The sequence below is a fragment of the Ahaetulla prasina genome, chromosome 4 (genome assembly GCF_028640845.1).
Source record: "Ahaetulla prasina isolate Xishuangbanna chromosome 4, ASM2864084v1, whole genome shotgun sequence".
Taxonomy (NCBI): Eukaryota; Metazoa; Chordata; class Lepidosauria; order Squamata; family Colubridae; genus Ahaetulla; species Ahaetulla prasina.
The window spans coordinates 147,811,244-147,829,797 of NC_080542.1; the positions used below are offsets into that span (position 1 = coordinate 147,811,244).

Here is an 18,554-nt window from a genome sequence, read left to right on the forward strand (position 1 = left end):
AGTACTTTTAGCAACTTGGTTTGAGAGGACAGTGGTTGTCAGAATGTGTGACTCTTTGCTTCTCTGGAGAAGAGTGAGCCAGAAGGAAAAACAGCTGAAGCCCATGGTTGTAAATGTTCTCAAATGTGTAGAGACTGCCTACAGCAGAAGTCCATCAACCCAAGTCTGATAGCTACACACTCAACCAAGTGTCTCCAGGTTCCCACCATATGCTAGACTACACTAAATTTCTTCCTGGTTCAAGCAGGGGTTGAGAGCTGAGCCAGTGGCTTAGCGTCTTGTTGTGGTTCTCAATTTAGCAACTTGACGATGGGTGGACTTCAATTCCCAGAATTCCCCAGCCAGCCACGGGATGTGAGTCTGAAAAAAAATTCTAGCTGGGAAGTCAAATCCAAGATAAAGGAGGGCTTCCAAGTGTTTTAACAAGGTTTAGAATGAAGGGAGAAGGTCTTTTACAAAATTTCAATACTTGAGATCTTCTGGACAGTGAGGTTTGACTGCCCTGTGAGTAATGTTTATTTTTAAGAGGGTCTGTAAATTAGCGTTTCTCAACCTTGGCTTTTTGAAGATGGATGGATTTCAATTCCCAGAATTCCCCAGCCAGACCCATCTTCAACTGGCCAAGGCCGGAAAAAAACACTGATATATTGTATTCATCAAATACTAAACACAGTCAGTTTGTGTTTGGTTAACTAAGCTTAGATATTATATGAACCAGCTGCTTCACATCTGCACCTGTGGATTGATGAATTTGCAAGAACATGACTGTTATGTGTAGGGCAGGGGTGTCCAAACTTGGCAACTTTAAGACTTGTGGACTTCAACTCCCAGAATTCCTCAGCCGGCTGAGGAATTCTGGGAGTTGAAGTCCACAAGTCTTAAAGTTGCCAAGTTTGGACACCCCTGGCGTAGGGTAACATCAACTTGAGAATTTTTGAGTTCATTGTAGTAATTCTAACTGCTCTTTGCATCTATGAAAACCCATCAAAGGTGCTTTAACTTAGTTTTGACGTAAGTGAGAAGCCATTTTGGTCTTTGTTCTCTTATTCTTAGATTCCCCAAACTACAAGGATTTGATGGCTGTTGTTTACCTCTCCCACCGGGCAGATCTGACGGTCAGACTGGACATCTGCAGGAAGGTGTGTAGGACTTGGAACCCTTTGGTCCAACGAGAAGGAAACAGGAAGTGGTTTTGAGAGGTCCTTGGTACTCTCTGAGCTTAGTTGTTTTCCTGCAGACGTTTCATGACCCAACTAGGGAACATCATCAGTGCTCGAAGGGATTGTATATAAACAGAGAGCAAACCCCCCCTCCCTTCTAGCACTGATGATGTTCCCTAGTTGGGTCATGAAACGTCTGCAAGGAAACCACTACCCCTGAGAGCACCAAGGATACCATAGTCGTCCTCCTCCTCTTCCTCCTCCTCTTCCTCTCTGCAAACCCCACTCCTTGCATTGATGTCACCTAGTTGGATCACAAAATGTCAGCATGAAAACCAGCAAGCTTTATGTATTAGATTAACACAGTTGGAAGGGAATTTGTGGGTCATCTAGTCCAGGGGTCTCCAACCTTGGCAACTTTAAACCTGAAGGACTTCAACTCCCAGAATACCCCAGCCAGCAAATACCCCAAGCAGGAGACCCTACGCCATTTCTGACAGATGGCAGTCCAATCTCTTCTTAAAACCTTCCAGTGATGAAGCTCCCACAACTTCTGAAGGCAACTTCTGTTTCATGGGTTGATTGTTCTCACTGTCCGGAAATTCCTCCTTATTTCTAGGTTGAATCTCTCCTTGATTGGTTTCCATCTATTAATCCTTGCCTGGCTTTCAGGCGTTTTGGAAAATACATTGACCCCGTCCTCTTTGTGGCACCTCCTCAAATATTGGAAGACTGCTATCCTATCACCCTTAAGTCCTTCTCTTCACTAGATTAGCCAGGCCCAGTTCCTGCAACCATTCTTTGTATGTTTTAGTCTCCAGTGCCCAAAGCTCAGAGAGCATCAATGACTGCACTGTTCCCTCTACTCCTCCCCCTAGTGATAAATTAGCTTAGATTCCCTGCATAAAACATAACGTGTACATTCCAGCCTCCCCTGAATACCTTTAAGCCTTTCCAGGCAAACATTGGTCCTTTTCTGATCCTTTCCAGGCAAACATTGGGAAGATTCCTATACAATAGGCAGAAAACAATAAAGTAGACATCTTGAACTCTAGGTAGGTGGATCTGGTTGTCCGTACCTGGCATTACGTCCCTGTTTCTCTCCCTCCAGCTCTTCCACCTAATTTACTCACAGCATGACATGGTTAAGCACCTGGCCAAGCTGGCGGGCTGGCAGGACACCCTCACCAAACTCTACGTCAAGGAGTCCTACGAGTCTCGCCAACACAGCCTGTCGAGCTCGGCCAACGGGGTAGACTTCTTGAAGCTCTCGGAGCAATCCAGCATAGAAAGAGGGAAAGAGCTAGTGGGCTCCACGAGTCCCTTGACCTCTGAACTGCCGGACTTGGACGTCTTCCTCCCCCTGGGCTACGAAGCTTCTGACCACGAGCTGTCAGAAGGTTTCTCGGATCTGTCCATGTCTCCCACCAACCAGAAGAACAAGATCTTCCAGTCTTACGCCTTCAAATCCTTCGACTCCTTAGAGCTCGCCAGCCATTCTTCCTCTTCCAACATCATGGAGCTTCACGGGCAGGGAGAAGTCCACCCAGGAGGCCCAGCTGACCGTGTCTACCACCCGCTCTCGCCTTTCTCCAATTCTCCCTTTGACCTCGGCTTGGATTTGGGCAGCAGTAGCTCGGCGGCTACCTTGGAAAGTGGCAACCATACCCCCCTCAGCCTTCCCGGGACGCCATCTCCTCTGGAGAACTTCAAGCCATTCCCGGGGTCAAGAGCTCGGAAGAGTTCCAGCTTGTCCAATGTGCTGGACGAGACGAGCTATCAAGAAACTCTGCCAAGCGATAGCATTTCCAACACAAGCAACCCTCAGGTGAGTTTGGAGGCCGTCTCCCTTGGATGTCTTCACCTCAGCGGAGAGTCTCGATTTCGATTTTCTGGATTTTCCTTGCCATAGGTTTCTCTTTTGCCATTGCATGGTCCTCGTTTTTAATGAAGGCAGTCCTCGACTTACAACAGTTCACTTAGTGACAACGGCACTGAAAGAGGCGACGTACGACCGTTTTTCACACGATCTTTGCGGCGTTCCCACGGTCAAAATTCAGACGCTTGGCAACTGACTCATAGTTACGACGGTTGCAGTGCCCCATAGATCACCTTTTCCAACCTTCCAAAGTCAATGGGGAAGCCAGATTCAGATAACAACGGCTGTTACTAGCTTAACATCTGCCGTGATCCGCATAACGGCCCTGGCGAGAAAGGTCATAAAATGGGGTCAAAACTCACCTAACCAGCGCCTCACTTAGCAACAGACGTTTTGGCCACAATTGTAGTCCCATGAACATGTTTTCTGCCGCAAGTGTGAAAAAATCGGTCCTATGTCACTTTTTTCCTGTGCCGTTGTAAACTTCGAAAGGTCACTAAATGAACTGTTGTAAGTCAAGGACTGTCTGTGGGCAGCTAATAAATCAGGTAGGTAGGTAGCTAAGGTAGCTAAGGTAGGTAGGTAGGTAGGTAGATGATTAGATATAGATGATAGATAGATAGATAGATAGATAGATAGATAGATAGATAGATAGATAGATAGATAGATAGATAGATAGATAGATAGATAGATAGATAGATAGATGAGAGAAAAATGTAGGGAAGTTAGAGTTTGCGTTGCAAGGGGGCACTTTTCTTCTGCATGAGACAGGTAGAGACAGGGACAACCTTTGTGCCTCCCCCCGTCCTGGAGCAGTTTTGGGGACTACAATCCCGCCATCTCATTCCTTCCCGCCCCCTAGCAAACCCCGGAAGAAGAACTGTGCAACCTACTGACCAACATCATCTTCTCGGTCACCTGGAGGGGCGTGGAGGGCTGGGACGACGTGGCGTGGAAAGAGCGAGGGCAGGTCTTCTCCGTCCTTACCAAGCTGGGCTCGGCCTGTGAGCTGGTCCGCCCACCTGACGAGATCAAGCGCAGGTAAGGGGAGGGGGCCACGATGCAGAGTTGCCAGGGGAAGCCACCAAGGGTGTTTAGTGGTGGGATGCAATCTGCTCTCTGAGGTTGATGGTTTCCTTGCAGATGTTTCATGACCCACCTAGGTAACATCTTCAGTGCTAGAAGGGAGTAAGGCTGCAGAGAGGAGAGGAGAGGAGAGGAGAGGAGAGGAGAGGAGAGGAGAGGAGAGGAGAGGAGAGGAGAGGAAAGGAAAGGAAAGGAAAGGAAAGGAAAGGAAAGGAAAGGAAAGGAAAGGAAAGGAAGAAAAGGGTGGAAGGAAGGAAAGAAGGTTACAGAAAGGAGCAGGAAAGGAAGGAAGGTTGCAGAAAGGAGGAGGAAAGGGTGGAAGGAGAGAAAGAAAGGAAAGGAGGAAGGAAGGTTGTAGAAAGGAGGGAAGAAAGGAAAGAAAGAAGGAAGGAAGGTTGCAGAAAGGAGGAGGAAAGCGTGGAAGGAAGGAAAGAAGGTTGCAGAAAGAAAGAGTGAAGGAAGGGAAGAAGGTTGCAGAAAGGAGGAGGAGGAAAGAAAGGGAGGAAGGAAGGATAAAGAGAAGGTGGGGGAGGAAGGAACTTCTGCCACAGTGGAGAGCTGCCAATGGAAACCACCAGGATCTTCTTTAGATAAACCTTGGTTGGATCCACTCTCTTTTCATGTCAGCTGGTGGGATGTCTGTGCTGTGGAGAAAATATTTCCTGAGGATTTCCTCCTTGTAGGGTCCTTGGTTCTCTCTGAGGTTGGTGGTTTCCTTGCAAACGTTTCATTACCAAACTGTGTAATATTATCATTGCTAAAACAGAGTAGGGATTGTGGAGTGGAGGAGGGGGTCTTCAGTTGTTCTTTGAGCTCCGTTGTTTTCTTGCAAACATTTCGTAAGCCAGCTAGATAGCATCATCAGGGCTGGAAGAAACAAGTGTATACAAACAGAGAGCAAACGCCACCCTCCCTTCTAGCACTGATGATGTTCCCTAGTTGGGTCACGAAACGTCTGCAAGAAAACCACCCAGCTCAGAGAGCGCCAACATCTCCCCGGTTCAACTCTGAGCTATAAATATTCTCTTCTTTCAAAATTTCAATCTTCGGTTCAAATCTTCAGCAGGATACAGTTCAGTAGGCCTTAATCTACAAGACAAGGAGAAGTTTGGACCTTCTATAGACACTGCAATAGATAATGTTATATCAAAGAAGACTAGACAGAGTGTGGCCCCACAGCTTCCTCCTCGTACCCCTTTGGCAGACACCACCTCCGCCCCCCCAGCAGGTCCACAGATAGGGGCAAAGGGCTTTACTCTTGAAGAACGCAAAACCACAACTTTGGGTCCTATTTTGCACTTTTAAGACCCATCTCTCTGCCCGCCCCACTGAAAGCTTTGGCCCCATCCCGTCTGTGATTCACTCCTCGGGGGGGCCTTAGAAGCCAAACCATATTTTTAAAAGAAGCTCAGCCTGCCCCCTTCCAAATTATTTGCTCATCCCACTGCTGAAGGGATGGATTTTGAAGAAGGAGAGGACTTTAGACTAGAGATTACGGTGAGATTGGAGAGAAAGGGATCAGTGATCTTAGAAGACCAAGAAGTTGATGGAGATGGCCAACACCTCATTTCTGGGACGTGTGACTGGCCACGTGTGTGTTTGATGGCTTCATTTTCACATATGAACATCCCACTTGGCCGTATTTTAAGACATAACCACTAGAACATAAACTGGAAGTTGCCTTCTGACAGATCTCTGCCCGGCACCCATTTTCAGCCTGTCCCGTCTCTCAATATCAATTGAAGCATTCTGCTCCCCTCTCCCACCTCTCATTTTTGCCGCTGCTCCCCCCTCTTCACAGCCTTCTGGAGATGATGATGGAGTCGGCCTTGACAGACCTAAAGGAGACTACCCCAGCTCTGCTGCCGAGCCTCACCCAAAACGCCTTGAAACTGCTCCATCTGCTACAGGATTTCTTATTCTCAGAAGGTCACAACAACCAGGTGCTGTGGAGTGAGAAGGTAGGTGGTTGGTAGCAGCGGATTGCGACCCTCGGTGGGAGGGATGGTGGTACGGCCGAGAAGGAAAACTTCGGAGGCCTCTGTGCTTGGTGGTTTGCTTCCAGACGTTTCATTACCCAACTAGGTAACATCATCAGTTACCTGTTTTTTTATTGCCTCTTTTGAATGGTTTGTATTGTACATGCATTTATTTGCAATCATCGATTTTGGCAAAATCAGTAAATCTGATTTATCACTACCCTGTTTCTCCCAAAATAAGACCTTCCCCTGATAATAAGCCCAATCGGGCTTTTGAGCGCATGGAAATAAGGCCAAGCGCTTATTTCAGGGTTCAAAAAAATATAAGACAGGGTCTTATTTTCGGGGAAACAAGGTATTGCTTCCATTTTTAAAAAAAAATACTATAAAAAAGCAAAGAATGGAACTTAAAAAGAACATACCCTCTTTAGATAAGCAGGGACTGGCACCAGACAAATAACCAAGCAGAAATCAATGCCCTGATCAAGGAATTATTACAGGGAAAACTGCTCTCTCCACCAATACTGGCAGGACAAGTGACTATTAAATAAACAGGGAGCAAATTCCACACTACCCTTGAGCTACAAATATTCTATTCAGTCGGAAAGAAAAGTAATTTCAAACACTCAGCGGAAGGGGATGATGTGTGCAGCAGCTGCCAAAAAAGCCAACACAGTTCTGGGCTGCATAAATAGAGGGATAGAATCAAGATCACGTGAAGTGTTAATACCACTTTATAATGCCTTGGTAAGGCCACACTTGGAATATTGCATTCAGTTTTGGTCGCCATGACATAAAAAAAATGTTGAGACTCTGGAAAGAGTGCAGAGAAGAGCGATGAAGATGATTAGGGAGCTGGAGGCTAAAACTATGAAGAACGGTTACAGGAACTGGGTATATCTAGTTTAATAAAAAGAAGGACTACGGGAAACATGATAGCAGTGTTCCAATATCTCAGGGGTTGCCACAAAGAAGAGGGAATCGGGCTGTTCTCCAAAGCACCTGAGGGTAGAACAAGAAGCAATGGGTGGAAATTAATCAAGGAAAGAAGCAACTTAGAACTAAGGAGAAATTTCCTGACAGTTAGAACAATTGATCAGTGGAACAACTTGCCTCCAGAAGTTGTAAATGCTCCAACACTAGAATTTTTAAAGAAAATGTTGGATAACCATCTGACTGAGATGGTGTAGGGTTTCCTGCCTGGGCAGGGGGTTGGACTAGAAGGCCTCCAAGGTCCCTTCCAACTCTGATATTATTATTATTATTATTATTATTATTGTTGTTGTTGTTGTTGTTGTTGTTGTTGTTGTTGTTGTTGTTGTTGTTATGGTTATGGTTATGGTTATGGTTATGGTTATGGTTATGGTTATGGTTATGGTTACGGGGGTAGTAAAGTAGACGGTCTTGCAAACATTCCAGGAAAAAAAGATTTAAAAGCTTTAAAGAGATCTTGCTTTAACAAAACCCCTGATTAAAGAGAAATGGAGGGTCTCTACCTCAAAATTCTGGCTAGGAATTCCTAATTCTTGGCATTCAGCTACAGATAGTCCTTGGCTTACAGCCATTCATTTAGTGACCATTCGAAGTTGCAATGACGTTGAAAAAAAGTGACAGGGCCATTTTTCACACTTATCCATCACAGTATCTCTGTGGTCACAGCATCAAAATTTGGCAACTTGCTTGTATTTATGACAGTTTCAGTATCCCGGGATCATGTGATCCCCTTTTCCGACCTTCTGAGAAGGAAACTCAATGGGAAAGCCAGATCCAATTAATAACCGTGTTACTAAATGCATTTATTTGCTTCACAGTTGTGACAAGAAAGGTTGCAAAATGGGGCAAAGCTAACTTAACAACTGTCTTGTTTAGCAACAGAAAGGTTGGGTTCTGTTATAGTCATAAGTCGAGAACTAGCTGTAGTTAAAGTGTGTGTGATTCCTGCGTCCTGGATTCTGAGGTGAGGTTTAAGAGTTCGACCTTAGAGTCCCAAAGAGAGGGACAACCCCCCCCCCCATGAAGAAGGATGAGAGAGAAGGAGAGAGGAAGAGAGAGAGGAAGAGAGAAGAAGAAAGAGAAAAAGAGTAATAAAGAAAAAGAAAAAGGAAGAGAGAGAAAGAGAGAGAGACAGAAAGAGAGGAAGAGAGGAAAAGAGAAAGAGTGAGGAAGAGAGAGAAACAGAGAGGAAGAGAGAGAAAGACAGGAGAGAGAGTGAGGATGAGAGAGAGCAAGGGACAGAGGAAGAGAGAGAAACAGAAAGAGGAAGAGAGAAAGAGAGAGTAAGAAGAGAGAGAAGGAGAGAGGAAGAGAGAGAGGAAGAGAGAAGAAGAAAGAGAAAAAGAGTAAAAAAGAAAAAGAAAAAGGAAGAGAGAGAAAGAGAGAGAGACAGAAAGAGAGGAAGAGAGGAAAAGAGAAAGAGTGAGGAAGAGAGAGAAACAGAGAGGAAGAGAGAGAAAGACAGGAGAGAGAGTGAGGATGAGAGAGAGCAAGGGACAGAGGAAGAGAGAAACAGAAAGAGGAAGAGAGAAAGAGAGTAAGAAGAGAGAGAAAAAGGAGAGAGGGAGAGAGAAAGAGAAACAGACAGAAAGAGAGGAAGAGAGAAAAAAGAGAGAAAGAGAGAGCAAGTGAGGAAGAGAGAGAGAAACAGACAGAGAGACAGGAAGAGACAGGAAGAGAGAAAGAGAGAGACTGAGTGGAGAACATAGACTGAAGTCCCTGTCATTGTCTCAATTGATTCTCCCGTGCAAAAGAGAAACGTGGATTGTGCATGGGACAGGAGAGACAGAACAAGGGCTCTTTCCTTGGACTCACTGGTCTTCTCATCTTTAAACCCTAGATTTATGAGGGTGCCAACAGCCTGCTAGACAAGCTGGGGGTCTGGAACCACTTGGCCACGTCGGACTTGAAGGAGATGGCCCAAATCGGTCTGCGGGTGTTGATTGGTTACATCATGTTGGAAGACGTGCAGGTGAGTCCTTGAACGTCTATGTGGTCTATTCCCACATATAGATAATCCCTAGTTTGTCTTCCCATGTTGATTATGTACCGTGAAGTTAGGGTCAGCTCTTAATGACCGCACAGATACATCTTTTCGAGGATGATCTGATGCCAGCCTAGATCTGTCCAGGGGCACCCAAGGTCTCTCTCATTAGGTTCTTGAATCACTGCAGTCCATGGATGCACTGACAAATGGGAGGGAACATTTTAGGGTAAGCAGTTCCTCCCAGCGGTGAAATCCTCCACGGATTGCCACCAGCACATGCACATTATGTGCCAAATGCGTGCTGTGCGCCAAAAGCCCACTGCGCGCATGTGCACAGTGCACGCCAAACCCGTGTGCTTCGTGTGAAAAAAGGAGGCATAACAAGGTAAGTAGAACAGCGAGGGGAGGGAACAGCTGCGCTGCGCAGTTTAGATTTGCTAGAAATTTGCTAGATTTCCTGCTTTCTAGTGAATATAAATTGCCCAGCACAGCTGATCGTTGGAAATACCAGTTCGGATAAACTGGTTGCTTTTTTTTTACTACCAGTTCGCTGAACTGGTAGCTTTTATCGCTACCAGTTCGCCTGAACCGGTGCAAACCGGTAGCATTTCACCCCTGGTTCCTCCAGATTGCTGGACATCTGCGTGTTTTGGAATCGGCAAATCCAGCAGGGCTGCCGTAGACTTACATGCATAGAATTCAAACTAGCTACTTTATTGTTTTCAGCCTACAGTACAGGAATCTTCCCAGCTGGCAGTTTTTGCCTGGGAACAACGAGGCTGGATAAGGCTCGCAGGCATTTAGGGCAGGGAACTCCAAACTTGGCAACTTGTGGACTTCAGCTCCCAGAATTCCCTAGCTAAGGAATTCTGGGAGTTGAAGTCCACAAGTCTTAATGCTGCTAAGTTTGGAGACCCTTGATTTAGAGGCTTTGACCTTGTCCTCTTTTGTTTAGTTTAGTGTAGTGTAGTGTAGTTTAGTGTCATCGCACCTCGCACATCGCACCAAAATAAAACACAAAGACACATCCTTCACATTCTATACAATTGAAGTGAAAACCTATAGTTACTTTTGTTCATGTAGTGAGTCTAATTCCTGCTGGACCCTTCCTCTCAACGGCCAGGGTTGCTCAAGAGCAGATGGAGAAAACTTTGCTGACTCCAAAGCATGCCCTGATCCCCAAAAATCTGCTAGATTTGATAGTTCCGAAATGTTTGCAGATCACCAAGCCCAGCCGTGTGTAGGTATAGCTGCAGGTGGCTCGGGAGAACCCTCTTCTGCCTTCTATCTGGCTTTTATACTTTCCACAGTGCAGGACAGATTTCTCTTTCTGTGCTTTTAGTTCTTTGGTCTAGATCAATGACGGCTAACCTTTTTGCCATCGCGTGCCAGGAAGATGGGGCAGTGGGGGTGGGGTCACGTGCTCGTGTGCCCACACCCGTAATTCTATGCGACCTGCCCCTGCGCATGTGTACGCGACCCACCCACCACCACCCCTGCTCCTGGCACGTGATGGTCCAGTAGGACCGTTTTTCTCTCTCATCTGGCTCCAGAGCTTCTCTATGAGTCTGGGGAGGGCAAGAACGGCTTTCCTCACACACACACACACACACATGGATGCCCTCCAGAGGCCAGAAATGGCCCATTTACCAACTTCCAGTTGGACAGGAAGTGACATTTCTAGAGAGGATGTCGGGGAAACTGGGGACAGCAAAAAAATGTCACTTCCTGTACAACTGGCCTAGAAGTTTTATTAATTTTTAATTGGGGCTATTTATATTTTAGGGTTTTAAATTGTTTTAAATTTTGGCCATCTTGTAATATGTTTTGTTTTAGTCTTGTTTTAATGTGTATATTGTGGATTTTTATTTGGCTGTACACCGCCCTGAGTCCTTCGGGAGAAGGGCGGTATAAAAATCGAATAAAATAAAAATAAATAAATAAAAATAAAATAACTGGAAGTCGGGAAACAAGCCGTTTCTGGTCTCTGGAGGGCCTGGGGTGGGGAAGGCCGTTTTCGCCCTCCCCAGACTCATAGAGAGGCTCTGGAGCCAGGTGAGAGAGAAAAATGGGCCTTCCCCACCACTACCCAGGCCCTCCGGAGGCAGAAAATAGCCTGTTTCCCTACTTCTGGTGGGCCCAGAAGGCCCGAAAACCGGCTGGCTGAGCTCGTGTGCCCACTGATATGGCTACGCGTGCCACCAATGTTCGCCATCAGGGGTCTAGATTCTCCTTCCTCAACCGTCGTCATCTTCCTTTATCCTTCCAGCTGCAGTCCTTGGCCTACGTCAAGCTTCACGGTCTTCTCCAGACGGCGTCAGCCCCCAAGAAGGAACAAGCCTGTTATCTCCTAGGCAAACTGGAGACCCAACTCCGGGCTTCTCTGCACACCAAGTCGGAGACCTTCTCCTGGCTGGTGCCCATCATCCGGACTTTGATGGACCAGTGTTACAATACTTTGCAGCTCCAGCACTACCTGCCGTCCCTGCCACCCACCAACGGCAGCCCCACCTTTTACGAGGACTTTCAGATCTTCTGCACCCACCAGGAGTGGCTCAACTTCATTGAGAAGCACGTAGGTCTACTTGTCTTGGGATCCTAAGCAAACGGAAGAAGGATATTTGGAATAATCCTTGCTCTCCCTTTGCTCCATTCTTCTTCTTCTTTTTTTTTTTTTTACACTTTTTGGAATAACAGAACGGGAGGGGACCTTGGAGGTCTTCTAGTCCAGAGGTCTCCAACCCCCAAGCTGCAACCAACCTCTGGGCCTTGAGCCTTTCAGAAACGAGGCTATGGAAGTGGCGGGCGAGCGGGTGTGCGTGCATGCACCCCCACTTACACGAACAGTAGGCAAGTGTGTGCACATATGTTCCATTTGTGCAAGCGACGGTGCACCCCCGCTGCCACTTGTGCAAATGGAGCTGCACATGTATGTGTGCGCTTTCCTGCTGCTCACGTGGAACTACCCCCTCTCCTCCCTCACCGGTCCACAAAGTGAAAAAGATTGGGGAAGTTCAACCCGCTGCTCAAGCAGGGACCCTTCCCCCCACCTCCTCTTCTCTCCAAGCCCCCCCTCCTCCTCCCCTCCCTTGCGGCACTGATGTTGTTCCCTAGCTGGGTCATGAAATGTCTGTAAGAAAACCACCAAGGTCAGGGAGCACCAAGGACCCCACTTCCAGTTCTCCTCCTCCTGCCTGCCTTTCTTTCTTTCTTTCTTTCTTTCTTTCTTTCTTTCTTTCTTTCTTTCTTTCTTTTTTCTTTCTTTCTTTCTTTCTTTCCTTCCTTCCTTCCTTCCTTCCTTCCTTCCTTTCTTCTCTCTTCCTCCTCCTCCTCCTCCCTCCTACAACCGCCCTCCCTTCTAGTACTGATAACGTTCCCTAGTTGGGTCATGAAACATCTGCAAGAAAACCCCCAAGCTCACCCACCAAGGAGCCTACAGTCCTCCCTTTTCCTCCCCCTTCCCCTCCACCCTTCCTTCTCCCTTCTCCCTATGGGACCTGTGCTTCCAAAATACCTGGAGGACACCTGGTTCTCCCTCCTGTCCTGCGCTCTAGGACAATCAGTATGTGTGGACCTGTGTACGGGTATCTCTCAAATGATGGTCATTCATTTAGCAAGCTTTGGCTGCTCTCCAGAAACTTCTGTTTCCAAAATTTAAAGTTTTGCCCGCCCTTCATGTCCTCCCGCTGTCCCTTCTTAGTGACTTTTCCGGCTGGGTCTCCCTCGCAGGTACAACCAACCATGGCTCAGTTTGAAATGGACACATTTGCCAAGAGCCACGACCAGATGTCCAATTTCTGGAACTCCTGCTACGACGCCTTGATGAGCAGCAATCAGAGGAGGGAGAAGGAGAAAGTTGAGAGCCGGAGGAAATTCCAGGTAGGGGGGGACGGGCAGGTGGGTGATTAGGCAGACAGGTGTGTAGGAAGGTGGGCGGGCGGATGGTTAGATGGGCAGGTTTTTAGGTCAATGGGAGGTGGGCGATTAGACGGGTAGGGGTGTAATAGGGATAGATGGGTTGTGAGGAGGGCAGGTGCAATGGAAATGAACAGGTGGGGTGGTTGTGGCCAGGTGTGTAGGGCAGTGGGTGATTAGACTGGCAGGGGTGTTGTTAGGAGGGCTGGTGCATAGGTATGTAGGTAGGGGGGTGATTGGGGCCAGGTGTGTAGGTAGGTGAGCAAGTGGGCGAGTATATAGATAGATAGGTGGGTAGTTAAGCAAGCAGGTATATAAATACATGATCAGGTAAGTTTTAGGTGGTCGCGCATGTAGGTAGTAGGTGGGCAGATGGATAAGCAGGTGGGCAAGTGGATGGCTAGGCAGACAGGTGTATAAGTAGGGGGCAGGTGGGTAGTTCAGTGAGCAGGTGTGTGTAGGTAAATGGGCAGGCGGATGATTAGATGGGTTGATGTGTAAGTAAGTAGGTGGGCAGGTAGATGGTTAGTCAGACGGGGTGCAGTTAGATGGTCAGTTGTGTAGCGAGGTAGGTGAATGGGTTTGTACATAGGTACAAACATAGGACAGGTAGGTGATTAGGCGGACAGGTGTGTAGGTAGGTGGGTAGGTGGCTGGTTAGACAGGCAGACAGATGGATAGGTGGACAGATGGATGGTTAGCCATGCAGGTATGTAAGTAGGTGGACAGGTAGGCCGCCTTCCATGGATTTTACTGGTTTGAAGTCAGCTGGGAAGATCCCAGATGGTGATCACTTGACCCCGGGACATTGCAACCTTTGTAAATACACGCTGGTTACCAACGGTTGAAATTTTGATCGTGGGAATGCTGTGACGGTCATAAGTGCGAGGACTGATCACACATCACTTTTTTCAGGGGTGTTGCAACTGTGAATGAGCTCTAGGCGATAAATCTACCAGGAAAAGCCTGGTCCCAGTTACAACAGTTAAGTTGAGACTATAAGTACTCCTCGACTTATGACTACTGAGCCCCAAATTTCTGTTGCTAAGCGAGAAAGCAATCAAGTTAATTTTTGCCCCATTTTACGACCTTTCTGGCCGCCGCTTATAAGGGAGTCACCACAGTGGTTCAGTTAGTCACACGGTCATTAAGTGAATCTTGCTATCCCCGTTGACTTCGCTTGTCCGAAGGTCGCCAAAGGGGAATCACGTGACTCTGGGACACTGCGACCGTCATAAATATGAGTCAGTTGCCGAGCGTCTGAATTTTTATCACATGATTTGGGGGGGGGGGAGGTGCAACGGTCGTCAGAGTGAAAATGTTGCTAAGTCACTTTTTTCAGCGCCGTCGATACTTTGGACGGTCGCTAAATGAACCGTCGTAAGTCGAGGACTGCCAGTATCTGTATTTTGCCCCCCCCCCCGCCCCGTCTTGCTTTTTCTCAGGAGCTGATCCTGGAGCCTGTAATGAAACGGGCGAAATACGAAAACATGCGGCACACAAATACGCTGAAGCAAATCAACCATCATCACAATACGGTCTTGCAACAATGGCAGGCTATACAACGGCTGCTGACTTCTCAGCGCTCCGTGTGGGCTGACCAGTAAGTGGTGGTGGGGGTTCCCCTTGCAGCCCCCTAACACCTTAAATCTTGGGGTTACACGGCAGTAGTGGGTTTAAATTTCGGCTGCTACTGGTTTGCTCGTGGGCGTGGGCGCAAGACCGTGCACACGCAAACACTTCTGCACATGTGCAGAGACATCCGCCCAAGTGGGCGGAGCCTCCTGCTGCTGCCGCTACCGGTTCACTCAAACTGGGGCGAACCGGTAGCAACCCACCATTGTTACATGGGCTTCAGAAAGGATGGATTCTCCTTTTTTTTTTTTTAACTTGTGCCTTTTTTTAATTTAAATTTTATTTGCAGGTTAGTCCACTACAACATTTATAAGGTTGTTTTTGTTTTTTTTAATTTCTAAATTTAAAATTTTACTTTAGTTTTGATCATGAGGAGGAGGATTTTTTTATGAAATATTTTTTATAATTTTATAATTAAAATTAATTTGTAAAATTAACTTTTATCAAAATTAATTTTTGTATAAAATTAGTAAAATTGTTTTTTTTTATCATTCTGTAATTAAAAATTTATCAAATTACTTTTAGGGAACTAATTAATTCTATTAATTTTATGTTGATTAAAATTAAATTAATTAAAATTAATTAAAATTCATTTAAGATTTATTTTTTCCATAAAATTAATAGAATTAATTAATAATTAAAAATTATTAATTTTTAAATAAAAAAATATTTTTTAAATTAAATTAATTTTTAAAATCTTTTAATCTCAAATTATTCTGATTTTAATGTTTTTTTGTATTTATATTGTAGATTTAGTTAATGTATTTTGTACAGGTAGTCCTTTGACATACAACCACAACTAAAAATTGGCAGCTCCAAATTTCAACCAGCAAATGCTCAGTCTTACATATAGGAAAAAAGAACCCTAAAACTAAGTACATACTAGATGGACATTACCTTACAGACGACCCCCATCCCGTTAAAGACCTTGGAGTTTTCATGTCAAATGATCTAAGTGCCAAAGCCCACTGCAACTACATAGCAAAAAAAGCTCTAAGAGTTGTAAACCTAATTTTGTGTAGCTTCTTTTCCAAAAACACCACACTACTAACCAGAGCATATAAAACATTTGCTAGACCAATTCTAGAATACAGCTCACCTGTTTGGAACCCTCACCACATCTCTGACATCAATACAATTGAACGTGTCCAGAAATATTTTACAAGAAGAGTTCTCCATTCCTCTGAAAACAACAAAATACCTTATCCCACCAGACTTGAAATCCTAGGCTTAGAAAACTTGGAACTCCGTCGCCTGTGACAAGACCTAAGTTTAACTCACAGAATCATCTATTGTAATGTCCTTCCTGTCAAAGACTACTTCAGCTTTAATTGCAATAATACAAGGGCAACCAATAGATTTAAACTTAATGTAAACCGCTTTAATCTAGATTGCAGAAAATATGACTTCTGTAACAGAATCATCAGTGCTTGGAATACTTTACCTGACTCTGTGGTCTCTTCCCATAATCCTAAAAGCTTCAACCAAAAACTTTCTACTACTGACCTCACCCCATTCCTAAGAGGACCGTGAGGGGCGTGCATAAGCGCACAAACGTGCCTACCGTTCCTGTCCTATTGTTCTTCTTTTCTTCTTCCTATATATGTTTATATGTTTATATACTATATAAACTTTTTGTATGATGTTGTGACAAAATAAAATAAATAAATAAATAAATAAACTTGAGCTCAACATTTCCGTCGCTAAGCGAGGTGGTTGTTAAAGGAGCTTTGCTCCATTTTTCTACCTTTATTGCCAGCGTTGTTAAGTGAATTGCTGTAGTTCCTAAGTTAGTAATGCGGTTGTTAAGTGAATCTGACTTCCTGCTTGTCAGAAAGCCCCAAAAGGGGGTCATAGGACCTGGGACACTGCGACCGTCATAAATATGAGCCAGTTGCCAAATGTCTGAATTTTGACCACTTGATCATGGGGTTGGTGCAACAGTCAAAAGTGTGAACAGCAGTCATAAGTCACTTTTTTCAGTGCCATTGTAACTTGGGGCAGCCACTAAACAAACTGTTGTAAGACAAGGACCACCTGTTCCAAAATAGTCATTTCTGGCTAAGGAACTTCCTGCCACAAGGCTAATGAATTTGCATTCACACCTCTGGCTCTCCATGCCAAAAATGCAGGTTAGGAATTTTTTTTTTATTTGTCACAACAGTATACACAAACAATTGTCATAGATAAAACAACATGTATTGAAGAAAATATATAAGTAAAAATATGCATCAACTATATTAATTTGATATAATGAAGGGAACAATAGGACAGGAACGGTAGGCACTTTTGTGCTCTTATGCACGCCCCTTATAGTCCTCTTAGGAATGGGGTGAAGTCAATAGTAGACAGTTTTTGGTTGAAGTTTTGGGGATTTTGAGTAGAGACTATGGAGTCAGGTAATGAGTTCCAAGCGTTAACAACTCTGTTACAGAAGTCGTATTTTCTGCAATCAAGTTTGAAGCGGTCGACATTTAGCTTGAATCTATTTCTTTGGAATGCAAAATTACCAGCGCCTGGGTGCTGAGGGAATGTTAGTTGGCTGGAGAGATGTTAGTGAGATGGATAAAAAGGCATTTTCGCCAGCTTAAAATGTTGAAATGCATCTAGGCTGGGAGTCTTTCTTCATGCTTCCTTCAACATGTTTTCTGCCTGAAAAAAACCCGTCCATTCGCTTGTCTCCATCCAGGAATCCACCTGAGATCTACTGGAAGCTATCCAGCGTGGAGAGCTACTCCCGAATGAGACTGAAGTTGGTTCCCAATCACCATTATGACCGCCACGCAGAAGCTAGCGCCTTGCGGGACAACCTTGGTGAGAAGGGGTTGTGAGAATGCAAACTCGCAGGTCGAAAGCATTGGTGATACAGGGAGCTTAATCCCTTCTAGGATGGACGTGGTAGTGTTCTTTTTCCCTCCCCCAATACTCCCAACAAAGAGTCAGTCAAAGGCCTCCTCTTCTACTTTATTTACATAGATAAATGTCCTGGCCACGTCTACCCACGGGCCTGCCAAGTTTCTGGAGATAACGAGGAAATTATAGATAAGGCCAGAATTACTCACGAATATATTCTTCCCTCCATTGATACAGTTTGCCCGCACAAATTCATTGCTTTGTCCAAGACAAAAAAACAGGAAGTCCCGCCTCCTATTTATAGTCTCTGCAGATGTCACTGCATGACTATCATTCCTTGGCTTTATCCCAACGCTGCTTCTGATGCGCGCGCCAGTCACTTCTGTGCAGTCTTGCATCACTCCAAAACTGTTCTTGGGGCGTTGCCAAATCAGAAGAAGGCTCGAGAGAATCAGGCCTTGCCGGCCCCTCCTCCTCCCTTTGAGTGGGTGCCAGGAAGGGAGAGGGCCCAAGAGAAGCAGGGCTTGCCAGGTCTTCTCCCTCACTTTCTGAATCATCCGAGTCCAGGAGTCCGGTCCAGGAACCTGGGTCACAACAGGTAGGTTCTTGCTAGTCGGGATCAAAAACCTCAGAAGAGGTCCCCAAGTTGTTAAGTTGTCCAGTCCTGAAGTTCTTGATGTGAAATTGACTCTTTGTGTCAAAGGATTAAGGTGATATTTCTCCACCTTGACCGCTTGAAGTTGTATGGGCAACTGCCAGAATTCTTCAGCCAGCCCAGGGAAATTCTGGGTGTTGAAGTCTACACAACTTCTAGCGGTCAAGGTTAGTAACATCAAGTTAGACTTTAGAGCATTGGGAAGGAACAAGACCAAGTATTGGAAAGGGACAAGTTTTGATCCATCATCAGAACCTTCAGTAGAAGTTGGTGAGGTTCAGTGAAGAAGGTGGCCCATCTTCCCAACCCAGATGTCTACCGGGTATTTTGGAAGCACAGCTCCCATCATCCCCATCAGATTCGTTGCCTTCATGGGATCCAGAAGAACGTGGCTACCATTGAGAACATCCTT

General features: G+C 45.6%; 1 protein-coding gene across 1 annotated transcript in view; it reads left to right on the forward strand.

Moving 5' to 3' along the window:
* NBEAL2 (neurobeachin like 2) overlaps positions 1-18,554 on the forward strand; it is a 161,784-nt gene that overhangs the window by 110,305 nt on the left and 32,925 nt on the right. The window contains exons 26-34 of the mRNA XM_058180000.1: positions 1,054-1,139; positions 2,272-2,988; positions 3,902-4,080; positions 5,927-6,086; positions 8,938-9,069; positions 11,354-11,659; positions 12,814-12,963; positions 14,445-14,602; positions 17,324-17,448. Of these exons, the coding sequence (XP_058035983.1) occupies positions 1,054-1,139; positions 2,272-2,988; positions 3,902-4,080; positions 5,927-6,086; positions 8,938-9,069; positions 11,354-11,659; positions 12,814-12,963; positions 14,445-14,602; positions 17,324-17,448 (2,013 nt within the window). The remainder of the gene's footprint in view (positions 1-1,053; positions 1,140-2,271; positions 2,989-3,901; positions 4,081-5,926; positions 6,087-8,937; positions 9,070-11,353; positions 11,660-12,813; positions 12,964-14,444; positions 14,603-17,323; positions 17,449-18,554) is intronic.